Here is a 14,115-nt window from a genome sequence, read left to right on the forward strand (position 1 = left end):
AATTTTCAAGGATATCTCATAACGATAATGGCGCAGGAGGCTTGGTGGGAGAATACCATGGAGGACAGTCGGCCTGAATAGGAAAAGGGGGTCGTCTAGCTAGCAATATAGTGGCTCAGTGTTCAGACAGCAAAACAGGCTTTGATCCTCTGAGCGTAGTCGGTGGATTTCTCAATCGCGAGCCCGCGGAGTATCTTACCTGTCGCGGTCGTTACCTTGTCCTGTTTCTAGGAGTCGTTCAATTCGGCACACGCGCATGCTTTGTACTCGAGATTGGACTTTCGAAGATTCCTAGCGCGTAGAATTTCTATGGCTTCTTGGATTCGGTCATGTAAAGTGCTCGCAATGGAATGTGACTGCCGTGATGGTTGTAAGGGCGAGGAAGGCAGTGCGAAGTCAGTCTTGATTCGTACGCCTAGCGCCACACACTTGGATGCCTTATGGTGATGCTTTGTACCTAGCATACAATGTTCTCTTTCTAACATGATACATCTCCAGGCTAGATGAGGCATGCTGGAGCGATGGTGAGCAAGTACGATCACACCCCTGAATGAGCCAGGCAAATTGACCGGATCATTCTCTCCATGAAACCTCCACGTATCTGGTGACATGCACCTTTCTCTCCTCATACGTGCATTCAGCGCCGCTCATGGCTCTTTGTGCGGCATTGAACTCCTTATTCTCAATGTCTTCCTCTTGTTTGGACGCGTGCGTGGGCAGACCAAGGAAATCGCGGAACGTTCGAGCCCTCCTGTTCTTATACGGCTGCTCTTCAGCTTCATCTTCGGCTGCCTCCTCGGCAACATCTTGTGGCGGCGGTGAGTGCCTGGCAAGGACTTTTATTACCCTCGTCTCTTCAGTCGTGTGCAAAATCTTGACCTTGATGGCGGAACGTGGAACGCCCTTATCTCGACCACAGGGGCCATCGGCACGCACGAGTTCTTCGATCGTGTTGCGCTTGACACCTTTCCGTGACTCAGCGTTTGTCTCTATGAGTTCCGCGTACAGAACACTGAAGTGTTTGATGAACCTCATGTTGTCGCCGATGTGTCTTGTACGCTTCCAGAAGTCGGCACTGAACTGCTGCTTGTAGCCAGCACCATACGCCACAAACGCGGTCGTGCCATAGTACAGCGGCAGTGCCTCTGCCCTCATTCGTCGGTTTACTTTCGTGATTGCTGGCTGCAACCACCACGTGCCCTCAAGATCAGGGTCCCAGCCATACTTGTCCGCGTAGAAGCTTTGCAGCACAATGACGGGCTTGCCATCGACCCAACTGTATTGCTTCCGATCAGACTCATTGTCCTCGGCGGGTGTGATGGCCAACTTGTAGATGTAATTCCGGATGTCATCAGACAGGGACCAGACGTTGGTGGTCTTGCTGCATTTCGTCAGCACTGTCGGACTGAGATGCGCTGCAATCACTTACGCCTTCAAAATCCCCTTCTTCATGACATTGCCGCACTGGGCAACGATCTCTGAAAGAGCATCACGCTCGAGCTCTGGGTAAGCTTGACGCAGTCCTGCCTTGAGCATCGCTTTCAGCATGTGGCGAATCTTGGTGTCCTCCTCCGTCAACGCCATGGCCAGGCTGAGCGCGCGCTATCGAGACCCATTCGGGGGTAGAGATTGATTGGTGAGGTGAGTGTTACATGATGGAGATGTTCGACGCGCAAAGTCCAGGCAGAAGCGCACGTCCTTCCTTCCCATCATATGAAGCAGGAGCGACTTCAGATGGGGAAGGCGCTTCAGTCAACCTCGCTTCTTCAGTTGTCTGTTGCAGCATACATGTAATTGCTCGAGGTCGCTGCTGTCGCGCACCTGCAACGACCATTGCAACATTTGCTGCTCATGCCTACCGTTGTTCATTCTGTGCCGGCTACCTACGGACCAACAGTCTTCTGACTTCACATCAGCAATGTACCTCGAGGCATCGAACAAGACAGACGTCTATTCAAGCCGGCGTTCCATCATCGTCGTCGACCGCTCGATGGTCACGCTCCATAAGGCCAAGACGATGTGCTGGCGTCGCTTCGAGGGTTGCGGAGGCTACGGACCGAGTCTGCGTATCAGACGCGCTGTTGTGGTCACGCCCGCACTGAAGGCGTGATGACGATGATTGTTCTGAGCGCATCACGAGGCCATTCGATTCCAATGGCTTGGCGGCCCTCTTTCGCCCGCTACCGGTCGTGCCGCTGGTCTGGTGATGCAGGAACCTTGCAAGAAAGCTCTGACCGACGGCACGGCCTCTCACGCCGTCACCCATCGGAAGCGCTTGTCACCTCTCTGGAGCGTGGAGGAGGATGCGGAGAGCAGGCGAAGAGTGTTCGTGGCTCGCAGACTCACGCCTATCCGCGTGTAACGTGGTCACGATGTTGCAGCAAGAGAAAATGCTGTTGCCCCAGAGTGTTGCCCCAGAGTGATCGGCGGGTCTGAATTGCCTAGTCAGGTACCCACGTACCGATGAACGCGTGGGTACCGACTACCGTCGCGCTTCGTCTCTTTAAGCCGATTCCAGGCGTGACTTTCAAGTAATTTTTACAACATCGTGCATGTACACAGCTGTTGCGTTATATAGCTGGCCGTAGGCGTGGCTGCTGGTGCGGCATTTTCTGCTCATCAGACTTTGCGTCTGGCCTACTTCAAAAGCGGTGACCTTTCCCGAACGAAGGGCGTTGGCTGAAGATAAGCACACGAGGCACGGAAGGTTTCAGACGCGCCACAGCTGGACCCAGGAACGAAAGGTAGGTCGTCAGCTCAGCCTCCATAGAGGCTATGGCTGAGACGGCAACTCTGCTGAGGGCGGTGACGCGGGCGAGGCAGTGAGGCTATCGTATACCTGACAGCAAGCCGCAGCCCAAACAGCAGAGATCCTCGGCCTATCTTCGCCGTTGTTCCACTTATCGGTGAACGCATTGCGAGCACAACCTCTAGAGCTCTAACGTCTTGTCACAGCAATCGCGAACCCTCCTACCGAATCCGTTGGAGTCCCCTACGAGAGTCCGTCAACATGGCGGAAGCACAAGCGAATGGCGTTGCCAACGGCGAAGTCAATGGCCTCGCAAACGGCGAAGCGCCCAAGAACAAGCTCCTTGATCAGGTAGTCCGAACACCTGGACGTCAGCCGTCGCCTCAGCCAACACGCCTGAGCGTGCCAGGAGCGCTGCCTCACCGCGTCCTCCACGAGGAAGGCTCTGGCTATGTTGCTCCCAAGTTCGAGGGCAAGACGCAGCAGATGGAGGAGGTCATGGACCAGGTGGAAGAGAAGGGCTTCATTCCAGGTGACTTGGTGGAGGCGGAGACCAAGTGGTTCTACAACGAGCTTGGCATCGACGACATGTACTTCAGCACCGAGAGTGTTGACGCTGTTGTCAGCCACATCCACTCGCTGTATGCGGCCAAGGTGGCTGCGTACGCAAGAGATGACAAGAAGCTGGAGATCCGTCTTGACAAGGAGGCCACCGATCATGCCGTGTACATTGACACCAGTGTGCCAGGCATTACCGCGCCAGACGGTTCGCAATTCGAGACGAGACTTGAGCAAAAGTACCTGGATGGCGGCAGAGGCTTGAACAGCTACCGCGTGGAGTCGTTCCGATCGCCCAGCAAGATTCCAGGCGGTAACGATCAGTCCCTCCGATGCTACTTCGTCTACCAGTCGAGCTTCAAGAACAAGACCCCATCGGCAGACGAGAAGCGAGTTGAAGAGCTTGGAGATGAGCGCTTCCTGCTCAAGACGACCAAGAACACCAGAGACATCTACCAGGAAGTCATGGATGCGGTGGTGACAAGAACAGGACCTGTCATTGACATGTATGACGTCGAGGGTTCGCGCGAGAAGAGGCTCGTCGTTGGCTTCAAGCAGGGCACGGCACTTGGTCTCTTCGCGGCATTGAGCGACCTTTATCACTACTATGGCTTGACGTCGTCCAGGAAGTACGTCGAGCAGTTCAGCAACGGCATTACGATCATGTCCATCTACCTCAAGCCTGGGTCACAGACAATCTCGGCCAAGCACCCACCCATCGAGGCCAGCATCCACCAGGTGATGAAGGAGATCTCGCTCCTGTACTGCATTCCACAAAACAAGTTCCAAGCCCACTTCAACAGCGGCCGTCTCTCGCTGCAGGAGGCCATCTACGCTCACTGTGTCTGGGTGTTTGTGCAGCACTTCTTGAACAGGCTGGGAGGCGAATACAACACACTCAGAACACTTCTCGACACCACCAACAGCGTTCATGCAGAGCTGCTCACGAAGCTCAAGAAGCGTCTGCGAACCGAAACATTTACCGCCGACTACATCCTCGAGATCATCAACCAGTACCCTGACCTGATCCGCTCTCTATACCTGTCATTCGCCAACGCCCACTATGTCCAGACACGAGGCGAGCAAGATGACTTCCTCCCAACACTTTCCTATCTTCGAATGAAGGTCGAGCGAGTGCTCACTGATGATGAGCTGAAAGAGGCCGTCTCGAAGACCGTCATTAACGAGCACCACGAAATGGTGATGACTGCTTTCCGCGTCTTCAACAATGCTGTGCTCAAGACAAACTTCTACACACCCACCAAGGTCGCACTGAGCTTCCGTTTGAACCCTTCGTTCTTGCCAGCTGAGGAATACCCGCAGCCACTCTACGGCATGTTTCTGGTCATCAGCTCCGAGTTCAGAGGGTTCCATCTTCGTTTCAGAGATATTGCACGTGGTGGTATCCGCATCGTCAAGTCTAGGAGTCGAGAGGCGTACGCCATCAACGCCCGATCTTTATTCGATGAGAACTACAACCTGGCGAATACGCAGCAACGCAAGAACAAAGACATCCCAGAAGGTGGTAGCAAAGGTGTTGTCCTGCTTGATATCCAACATCAAGACAAGACGATTGTTGCCTTTGAGAAGTACATCGACTCGATCATGGATCTGCTCTTGCCCCCCACAAGTCCTGGTATCAAAGATCCAATTGTCGATCTGCACGGCAAGGAAGAGATCTTGTTCATGGGTCCCGACGAGAACACTGCTGATCTCGTGAACTGGGCGACTGAGCACGCACGAGTACGTGGCGCACCATGGTGGAAGTCGTTCTTCACTGGAAAGTCGCCCAAGCTGGGTGGTATCCCACATGACCACTACGGTATGACCACTCTCTCGGTCCGTGAGTACGTCAAAGGCATCTACAGAAAGCTCGACCTCGACCAAAGCCAGGTCAGAAAGCTGCAGACTGGTGGTCCAGATGGTGATCTCGGCTCAAACGAGATTCTGCTCGGCTCAGAGAAGTACTGTGCTATTGTCGATGGGTCTGGTGTGCTTGTCGACCCACATGGTCTGAACAAGGATGAGCTCGTGCGACTTGCCCGAGAGCGCAAGATGATTGTCAACTACGACACTACCAAGCTGTCCCCTGCAGGCTACCGTGTGCTGGTCGAAGAAAACAACGTGACACTACCGTCTGGCGAGATTGTCAACAATGGTACCGCATTCCGCAACACCTTCCATCTGAGAAGCAGCGACAACGAGAAGTACGATGTCTTTGTACCATGCGGTGGACGACCAGAATCGATCGACTTCACCAGTGCAGCCAAGCTCATCTCGAAGGGCAAGTCTATCATCTCCTACATCGTGGAAGGTGCCAACCTCTTCATCACACAAGAAGCAAAGCTACGTCTGGAGAAGGCAGGTTGCATTGTGTTCAAGGACGCATCGGCGAACAAGGGTGGTGTGACCAGCTCTTCCCTTGAAGTCCTGGCGTCTCTATCATTCGATGACGAGAGCTTCTTGGAGAACATGTGTGTGCACAAGGATGGTACTACACCACAATTCTACCAAGACTACGTACGCCAGGTGCAGAAGATCATTCAAGAGAACGCACGACTAGAGTTTGAGGCTATTTGGCGAGAGAATGAGCAGACTGGTATCGCACGAAGCATCCTCAGTGACCAGCTCAGCAATGCGATCACGAAGATGGACGAGGAGCTGCAAGGTACCACTCTATGGGACAACATCAACCTCCGACGAAGTGTGCTCAATGACGCATTACCGAACCTACTCCTGCAGAAGGTTGGCCTGGAGAAGATTCTTGAGCGGGTACGTACACCTTCTTCACTATTATTACCCATCTGATACTAACAATCCATCACAGGTCCCTGAATCCTACCTCCGCGCCATCTTCGGCAGCTTCCTCGCCAGCCGCTTCATCTACAGCATGGGCATTTCAGCATCACCTGTCAGCTTCTTTGCTTTCATGAACGAGCGTATGGCACACTTGACCAATGGTGCAGAAGTAACTGCACAATAGAGGAGGCGTGCGTTTTTCACGATTGTAATGCGACCAAGGAATGTGGTAGGATCAAAAGCAAATGAAGTTCGAGGCGTTGGATGGGATGGCGTCTGTGCATCGCATGCACATTCCACTGGAATGGCACTCAAAACAGGGAGGTAAACAATGACGCTTTTTACATAGAGTGTATGAAAACGGACGTTCGGTTGTGTTCTTTGTCTCAACGATACTGATGTGGTGATATTGAGAGCACTTTCTTCTGGAGCTTCGTACTACTTGCATACTCCTTGCTAAGTGCACACTGATCATCTACTGTATCTTGTGAGTCGCGAAACGGACAGTGTCTGCGGATGAACATCACTAACAACGTCCTCAAGCGATTAGAGGCATCGCTCAGAATCCACTATTATGGCAACTCGCACGCTATACTCCAGGGCGGCTAAGACTGCAGGCGAGGCAAAGAGAAACGCCCCCTCCCAGGAAGCAACGCGCTCTACAGCAAAGCCAACAACCGGAACCAAGAAGGGCACCACGAAGCCCAAGACCACAACCAATTCCACGGCCAAGGTGACGAAGCCTGCAACCAAGAAGCCTACCACCACCAAGAAGACCCCAAGCAAGCCCGCTCCAAAGGCAACCAAGGGCACCAAGGGTACAAAGGCTCCACCTGCAGACGCAGTTGGTCCTGTTGTAGATAAGCCCAAGAGGGACCCCCCGAAGGCCAGGGTCCCGGCCTCTCCTAAGAAGAAGAAGAATCCGACCAAGAAGCCCGCTCCCAAGAAGGGTAGTAAGGACAAGGATGAGGAAGATGAGGAGGAGGAGGAGGAGGAGGTGCTGTCGTCGCCAAAGAAGTCTAACAAGCGTAAGAGTGACGACGATGGTGATGAGGATGCGCCTTCTCCAAAGAAGAGTAACTACTCTGCAACTTCCAACAAGTCTGCTTCTTCTCCTAAGAAGACAGCCTCCCCCAAAAAGACAGCCTCTCCCACGAAGACAGCCTCCCCCACGAAGAGCAACTCTGTCGCATCCCAAGTCGCCTCCGTCGCAAGTGATGCCGCAGAGAAAGCCAAGGGTGTCGCGCAGGGTGTGGTGAAGAGTGCTCAGAGGGCGAAGAGTGCTGTTGAAGCTACGGCGACGGTAAGGAATCCCAGTGCTGGCTCGCCAGCTCGCTCTGGCTGTGAGGATGTTTGTTGCTGACTTGAAATCAGGAGAAGCATAACAGCTCCAAGGCTAACAAGTCTGCTCCAGCTGCTCTTGAGGATTTGGAGCAGGATAGGCCGTAGGACTAGGAGCCCGACTAGTGCAGAGCGCAAGGGAGCAAGCGATGGTGGTCGATTGGAGGTTATGGGGGGGGGTTGCGGTTTCGGGGTTCTATTTGAGGGCGCCCTGCGCTGATTGCGGTACTCGATCTCGTATGTAATGTTTGAATAATACGACGGTGCGAAGTTTCAGTGCATCACATTTTGAAGTTGTGTGATTAGTGCCCGTTCTTTCATCGCAGCTTGATCCATCCTAGAGCTTCGTCAGCGGTGCGGCATAGTGATCTCATCTCTTGTAGAATGTTCAGTCGTCGTGCCTTGAGGTGATTATCCTGGCTCGTGACCTTGGACAGATCTCCTGCGTTCTCCTTGAGTGACGTGCGGTCTGATGATGCCATCCAGTCCTTCAGCTCAGCATCTGCATCTTTTGACTGCTTCAGAAGGTCCTGCCACACTGTGTCATCCAAATCCAAGGCATCAACTTCGTCGAAGCCCTCCACGAATGAGTCGCCAAGAAGTGTATGACTCTCGAGTTCGCTCCGCTGCCTTAAAACGAGAGGAAACGGCGCACCGGCGAAGTAGCAGACAATGTCTCCTGGCTGTGCGTTGGGTGGCACCCAGGCTGCGTGAAGTCGATTGCTGTGGTTGACGAGGCTAAGGTGCCGATCTCGATCTATCGGATGTCCGGTAACGTAAGGTCTGAGGTCGCGCAGTATTATCTCTACGTCTGGCATTGCCTCCAGCACGTCTGGCGCCATCTGTGATAGCCACGGCTCGATAGTACCGGCATACACCGAGGGCATTTCTGAGGACCTCCGGTCGTGATGGCATGCAAATATAGTCCCTACTGAAGTCGATGCCTCACCATGGTGGCGCTCGAACAGGAACTTGCGGCAACGGAAATACCAACCTAAGAGTGCTACTCCTTCATCGCTCGGGCACTTGCTACTGAGTCGGCGATGAACGTGCTTTGAAGGGCATGCAGACTCTTCCAGGACGGCTTGAACAGTTCCGAGCACCTTTCCTCGAACGAGTAACGTCTGCCCATCGCTCGAATCTCTGTTATATTTAGTGCAGCTCCTGTGGTGAAGTGAAGGGTCTCCAGTAGGTCAAGATTGCGCCAGCAGTAGGATATCGCTTCGTAGTCGTTCTTGTGTGGGTGCGCATCGATGCCCTCACCATCGCCATCCTCAGCTAGTGTACCATGTATTGTAATATCAGCAAGACGGAGATGCTTCAGCTCCCCAACAAGTGGTGAGTCTGGCAGTCCTGGGTATGGTTCCAGGACCCGGACATGTCCTGTAGCAAGTGGCTGATATGGTCCCAACGGCTTGAGTCCTTGGCTGGCAATGGACTCGTCATCTTGCATCGCATGCCTGCTAGAGCACTGTGAAGGCCATGCTTGCCATACCAGGTTTGGAAGAAGGTCCGAGGAAGTCCCCCTGCCGATTCGCAGTACCACGACCACGATGTCCAACATGTAAGCGCCCCGTGCTCAGGATGACGGGTTGGCGCCGAGTGAGTAGGTGTTTCACTGCGCTGAGTGCCACACTGTCGGTGGGATATGTATTCTGCTTGCATCTTCATCTATCGTCTATCATAACTTCATTAACAGACCAGCATCCTGCACCATGCCTAGCATCTCCGACACCCACAACCCGAAGCTGGCCTGGGTCGTGGCTGTTGCTGCTGCAGCGTTCGCATACTTCGGCCTCGCAGTATGGGCAGGACACCACTCGTTCGTCACGACGCCATGGTCAAGTCATCTGATGCTCGCCCTTGCTCGAAGATGCGGCGCTGCTCGCTATACGTCCCGCAGCCACACACGCTCCACGGCTTATTTCCACACTCTCCATCGGCTTCTCACTCTACCCTTTCCATCAACCACTTCCGTACATCATTGTTCAGCACACCCCCAAGACCATATGCCGGCAACACTCGCAGCGCTCTTGCATTCGAAGCTGTCAACCACGTTGGACGTATCGCCTTCATTCTTTCTCCGACACCCAGCTTCCCGAGCCGATAATACAGATCAAGGCCCAGCAAATGTAATGGCGTGCAGAAGTACTGGCTGGCCATAGGCATCGCCAGTTGTGCAACGCTCATTCGACTGATCACGCCTTCGAAACGTTCTGGAAGCATCGGCGCAACTATCGCTGGCAAGTTGAAGGTGGCGAAAAGCGTTATGCCATCGCGGAGGATAAAAGGCGCACACGATACTGCTGGAAGGCCGCGGGTCAAGCGTGTCGTCCCGAATGTTCTCGCAAAGGTGGCATCCTTGTACAGAGCGAGGCCAACGTTCGTCGTCGTCACCGCAGCCACCTTCGTGCTGGTACTCGTGGTCGTGCTCGCGGGAAGGCCTTCAGCGTGCGCAGAAACAGTATCGATCGCATTTGCGGTGGTGTATGTGCCCAGATACAGGAGCATCATCGCAGCGAAAGGTTTCGATGCAAACCATGTCTGTGGCCGCTTCGCAGCATCTGCGAGGCAGGCGTTTGCGGATCCAAGAAACGATCTTTGGCCTGCTGCTGCTTCTGTGACTGCTCTTCAGACGCCACAAAATCAGCACCAACTCTCAATCCACACGAACACTTCTATCCGTACCTATCGATTACCACCATCACTGGCGAGACTGCAATCGCAGCCGTCAAAGCGGCAAGCCCATCGACTGCGAACCTCTTCACGAGATCCTGGCTCTGCGACTCTGATCGAAGCTGCGGCGCTGCCGTTGTCTGGACTGCCGATCCTCCATGGTTGCTCTCTGACTTGGAAGCAAGCTGCTTCTGCTCCATGCTGCTTGCTCGCCAGCACTTCTACCAAGTCCACTTTAGCAGGCACCGATGCAGCTTTGCCTGGCAAGAATCGAGCTACCATCCTTCCCTAAAGTGGTCATACAATCCACGACCTGCGGACAACGGTGCCGTAGCAGACATATTTAAGTCTCATGCAACGCAAGGCCGAGAATACGCGCAGCTGGAGCTGTCACGCGTCACCAGCTATCAGCATTCTCGCTTTGCGTGACATGGTACTCATTCTGGGGTAGCTCTGCGGGCGTAAGCACCGACGCAGCATCGGATGTCAATACCGTTACCAAGGAATTGTGACCCAGCTTCCAGCTTCGGGCAACATTCCCGGCCTATCTGGAGACTGGAGCTCCACCAAGAAGTTGCGACAACGGCCGTGCTATGGTGTGCGTCGCGTGTATTATACAGATTGGTACTCGACGTGTTGCGACGACCTTCACATCATCAGCCAGAGCAAAGCGAACCATGACTACGTCGATCAACCAAGCAGTAGAGGCAATCAGGTCGTTCGCCACAAGCGCACGGACAACAAGCCTGAAGGATGGACCGCTCACAGATGTGCCTCAGGCGCCGAAAGATCCAATGTTTGGATTGAGTGCAGCATATCGCGCAGACACATTCGATCGCAAGGTAGACCTAGGCGTTGGAGCTTACCGCGACGAGAATGCGAAGCCATGGGTTCTGCCAGTGGTCAAGAAGGTTAGCAACCGACATGTACTTGGATGGTTTGCGCAGCATGTTGATCATGGACTAGGCCAAAGAAATCTTGAACCAGAACCCAGAGCTCAACCACGAATACCAGCCCATCGCAGGTTTCCCAGAGTACACCGAAGCCTCACAACGCCTCGTGCTCGGCAATAACTCCAAAGCAATCCTCGAGCAACGCGCCAGAACAGTCCAAACATTATCTGGCACAGGAGCTCTCAGCCTCGCAGCCCGCTTCCTGGCAGCATACTACCCCGACTCCTCCGCCAAACGTGTCTGGGTCTCTGATCCTCCTTACGTCAACCACCTGCCAATTATGCAAAACGCAGGCCTCGAAACCGGCATCTACCCCTACTACGCCTCCCAAACCAAGTCCCTAAACTTCACCGCGTGGCTAGACAAACTCCGCCAGATCCCTGCCGAGTCCATAATCCTCCTCCACGCCTGCGCACACAACCCCACAGGCGTAGACCCCACTCACCGCCAATGGGAACAAATCGCCGAAGTCATGAAGGAGAAACGACACACCCCCTTCTTCGACTCAGCGTATCAAGGCTTCGCCTCTGGCAACCTCGACAACGACGCATGGACGATCCGCCACTTCGTCGAGCAAGACTTCGACACAGTGCTCATCGCCCAATCCTACGCGAAAAACTTCGGCCTCTACGGCGAACGAGCTGGAGCCCTGCACGTCGTAACCCTTAGCCCGGACCTCAGCCAAAGAATCCTCAGCCAACTAACCCGACTCCAACGCGTCGATATCTCCACCCCACCTGCCTTCGGCGCCCGCATTGTTGCTACAGTCCTGAACGACCCCAGACTCTTTGCGGAGTGGCAGGATGATTTGAGGACGATGTCGGGACGGATTATTGAGATGCGGCAAGCTCTTAGGGCGCAGATTGAGAGGTTGGGAACGCCGGGAGGTTGGAGACATGTTACCGATCAGAGTGGGATGTTTTGTTATTCGGGGTTGAGTAAGGAGCAGGTGGGGGTGTTGAGGGAGGCGTATCATGTTTATTTGACGGGGGATGGGAGGGTTAGTGTTAGTGGGTTGAATGGAAGTAACGTGGGATATGTGGCACAGGCGGTGAAGGAGGTGGTTAGTGGGGGGGGGGCGAAGCTGTAGTGTTTGAGGGAGGATAGATAGACGGTGTGGGATGGGATGGTGGCAGTGGTGAATGTATGTGTGGTGTAGAAGGATAGAGGCATAGCGTGGCGTGTGACGGTGTTGCATTTACAGAAGCATTGTTGCTGTGGAAAGTATCGCAGATTTCCCAACAACGTTCTGATTCTGGACGCTGGAGTGTTTGAGCGATATGATGGTAGCGAATATCTTCAACTACCGCCACAAAGCCATAGTGTACAGCGTGAGGATAGGAGCAGTTCAGAACATGACACATCAATTCATGCATCTATATATAAACAGTAAACTCCAACCCAATGCCCTTATTCATTACAATCTCGCCCTAACAACCTTCTCCTTCGCCTGGATCAAATCCTTCAACACCGCACCCTTCCCAATCCTCCAGCTCACCGCCTCACCCCAATCCTGATTCCTCAGATCAATGTCCTTCCACTGCCACCTCTTCAGATCTTGCTTGCCGTTATTGAGAAGCTCCACAACCCACTTGCCAAACACCGGCATCATCTTGAACCCATGACCTGAATCACCAGTCAAGCAGATTACAGAGTTGTCAGTTTCGGGCACGAAATCGATCGTGAATTCTGAGTCGTGCGTATCCGCAAACCAGCACAGCTTCTGATCTACGAAGGGACGATCTGCCATCCAGGGGAAAGTCTCGCGGAGTAGTTGGCGGAGCTTCGCTTCGTCTTCTTTGGGGATGAAGTCTTGAGGCGGTGGGAGCTTGTCCGCTGGTGGAAGGGAAACGCCGCTGGCGTCGGGGTTGGTGTATCCTATGCCGAGAGGGCAGAGTTTGAAGAGCCGTGTCTTTGGGTCGGGCTCGAAGAAGAAGCCGAGATCGCGGACGTTGGTGGTGGGGATGCCGCGGAGGTGGTTCACTTCGTCTTCGGTGAGTTGCACGTGGGCGACGGACCAGGAGCGTGCTACTGCGAACTTGCCGACGCCGGGGAGGAGGGAGGCGGCGTGGGCGCCGAGGGCAACGATGGTGAGGGCGGATTTGTGTTCTCTGCCATCGGCGGTTTGGAAGCCGGTGCATTTCTTGCCGGTGTAGTTGAGTTTGATGACTTTGCCTGATTGTTCGCCGAGGACAAATTTGACTCCCTTGGAAGCACAGTGTCGCCAGAGGCCTTCAAGGGTGTCGGAGGAGTGGGCGTAGCCCGCTATGCGGTTGAAGTAGCCCTTGAAGCCGGAGAGTGGGCCTGAGTACTGCCATGTGTAGTCCTTGAAGTCTTTCGCTCCATCGAGTCTGCGCACACCTGGGCCAAATACGGGGTGGTGTTCGATGTTCTTCAGCGCTTCTTGGAGATGTGTTATCGCCTTTTGTGGTGCTCTTCCTGTTGTTGCGACTACGTAGCCGGTCTGGTGGTAGTGTGGGCCAAAGAGCGGTGTCTTCCACTGTTCTATCGCTTCGAGGGCGAGTTGTGTGTAGAATGGGTCTTCGTATTCTGCTCTGACGATCTTGTTCAGGTCGTAGGCTGCTGAGTAGGGCGAGGGGATCTTCTCGGCGCGCTCGTAGACTGTGATGTTCGTGTAGCCGGCGTTGGTCAGGTAGTGGGCTGTGGACAGTCCCCAGGCACCGCCGCCCAGGATCGCGATCGGCGCGTCTTTGCTAGGCATTTTGATGGCTCTGTGCTGTGTATGTGAAGACCGCGGTACAGGTATGCACAGCAGGAAAACACTTGACTCAGCTATCGATTGACTCTATCGTCATCATATACGGCGCTGCTGGCATTTGGGTGCACACGCGTGCTTGTACCCATTGCCGTAATCGCGTGAGGTCGGTCAGATTGCCGTGCATTGTCGTCGTTACAGGCAATCATGTGGTTGACGGTGCCGTAGTCCTGCGGCGAGTCTGCACTCCACTACAGCTCCGAATAGGCAAAAGAACGCGTGCAGTCGGCTGAGGCTGGTGATTCTGGCTGATGGCCGTTGGA

At 54.2% G+C, this 14,115-nt stretch overlaps 8 protein-coding genes across 8 annotated transcripts; 3 read left to right on the plus strand and 5 right to left on the minus strand.

Moving 5' to 3' along the window:
* Positions 1-573: 573 nt before the first annotated feature.
* CLAFUR5_09480 (uncharacterized protein) lies at positions 574-1,584 on the minus strand (the record flags this gene model as incomplete). The annotated part of the gene is made up of 2 exons (XM_047908628.1): positions 574-1,381; positions 1,430-1,584. The coding sequence occupies 2 exons, from the start codon at positions 1,582-1,584 to the stop codon at positions 574-576; spliced, it is 963 nt and encodes a 320-aa protein (XP_047766316.1).
* A 1,426-nt stretch (positions 1,585-3,010) lies between these two features.
* CLAFUR5_09481 (NAD-specific glutamate dehydrogenase) lies at positions 3,011-6,290 on the plus strand (the record flags this gene model as incomplete). The annotated part of the gene is made up of 2 exons (XM_047908629.1): positions 3,011-6,079; positions 6,135-6,290. The coding sequence occupies 2 exons, from the start codon at positions 3,011-3,013 to the stop codon at positions 6,288-6,290; spliced, it is 3,225 nt and encodes a 1,074-aa protein (XP_047766315.1).
* Positions 6,291-6,680: 390 nt separating this feature from the next.
* CLAFUR5_09482 (uncharacterized protein) lies at positions 6,681-7,555 on the plus strand (the record flags this gene model as incomplete). The annotated part of the gene is made up of 2 exons (XM_047908630.1): positions 6,681-7,409; positions 7,481-7,555. The coding sequence occupies 2 exons, from the start codon at positions 6,681-6,683 to the stop codon at positions 7,553-7,555; spliced, it is 804 nt and encodes a 267-aa protein (XP_047766318.1).
* Positions 7,556-7,764: 209 nt separating this feature from the next.
* CLAFUR5_09483 (uncharacterized protein) lies at positions 7,765-8,334 on the minus strand (the record flags this gene model as incomplete). The annotated part of the gene is made up of 1 exon (XM_047908631.1): positions 7,765-8,334. One exon carries the CDS (start codon positions 8,332-8,334, stop codon positions 7,765-7,767), a length of 570 nt encoding a protein of 189 aa, XP_047766317.1.
* A 116-nt stretch (positions 8,335-8,450) lies between these two features.
* Positions 8,451-8,900, minus strand: CLAFUR5_09484 (uncharacterized protein; the record flags this gene model as incomplete). The annotated part of the gene is made up of 1 exon (XM_047908632.1): positions 8,451-8,900. One exon carries the CDS (start codon positions 8,898-8,900, stop codon positions 8,451-8,453), a length of 450 nt encoding a protein of 149 aa, XP_047766312.1.
* Positions 8,901-9,394: 494 nt separating this feature from the next.
* On the minus strand, positions 9,395-10,323 carry CLAFUR5_09485 (uncharacterized protein; the record flags this gene model as incomplete). The annotated part of the gene is made up of 2 exons (XM_047908633.1): positions 9,395-10,076; positions 10,136-10,323. 2 exons carry the CDS (start codon positions 10,321-10,323, stop codon positions 9,395-9,397), a joined length of 870 nt encoding a protein of 289 aa, XP_047766311.1.
* A 393-nt stretch (positions 10,324-10,716) lies between these two features.
* Positions 10,717-12,166, plus strand: CLAFUR5_09486 (Aspartate aminotransferase, cytoplasmic; the record flags this gene model as incomplete). Its single annotated transcript, XM_047908634.1, has 2 exons — positions 10,717-11,034; positions 11,090-12,166. The coding sequence occupies 2 exons, from the start codon at positions 10,717-10,719 to the stop codon at positions 12,164-12,166; spliced, it is 1,395 nt and encodes a 464-aa protein (XP_047766314.1).
* A 327-nt stretch (positions 12,167-12,493) lies between these two features.
* Positions 12,494-13,798, minus strand: CLAFUR5_09487 (L-saccharopine oxidase; the record flags this gene model as incomplete). The annotated part of the gene is made up of 1 exon (XM_047908635.1): positions 12,494-13,798. One exon carries the CDS (start codon positions 13,796-13,798, stop codon positions 12,494-12,496), a length of 1,305 nt encoding a protein of 434 aa, XP_047766313.1.
* Between the last annotated feature and the right edge of the window lie 317 nt (positions 13,799-14,115).

Source organism: Fulvia fulva, chromosome 9, assembly GCF_020509005.1.
Source record: "Fulvia fulva chromosome 9, complete sequence".
Taxonomy (NCBI): domain Eukaryota; kingdom Fungi; phylum Ascomycota; class Dothideomycetes; order Mycosphaerellales; family Mycosphaerellaceae; genus Fulvia; species Fulvia fulva.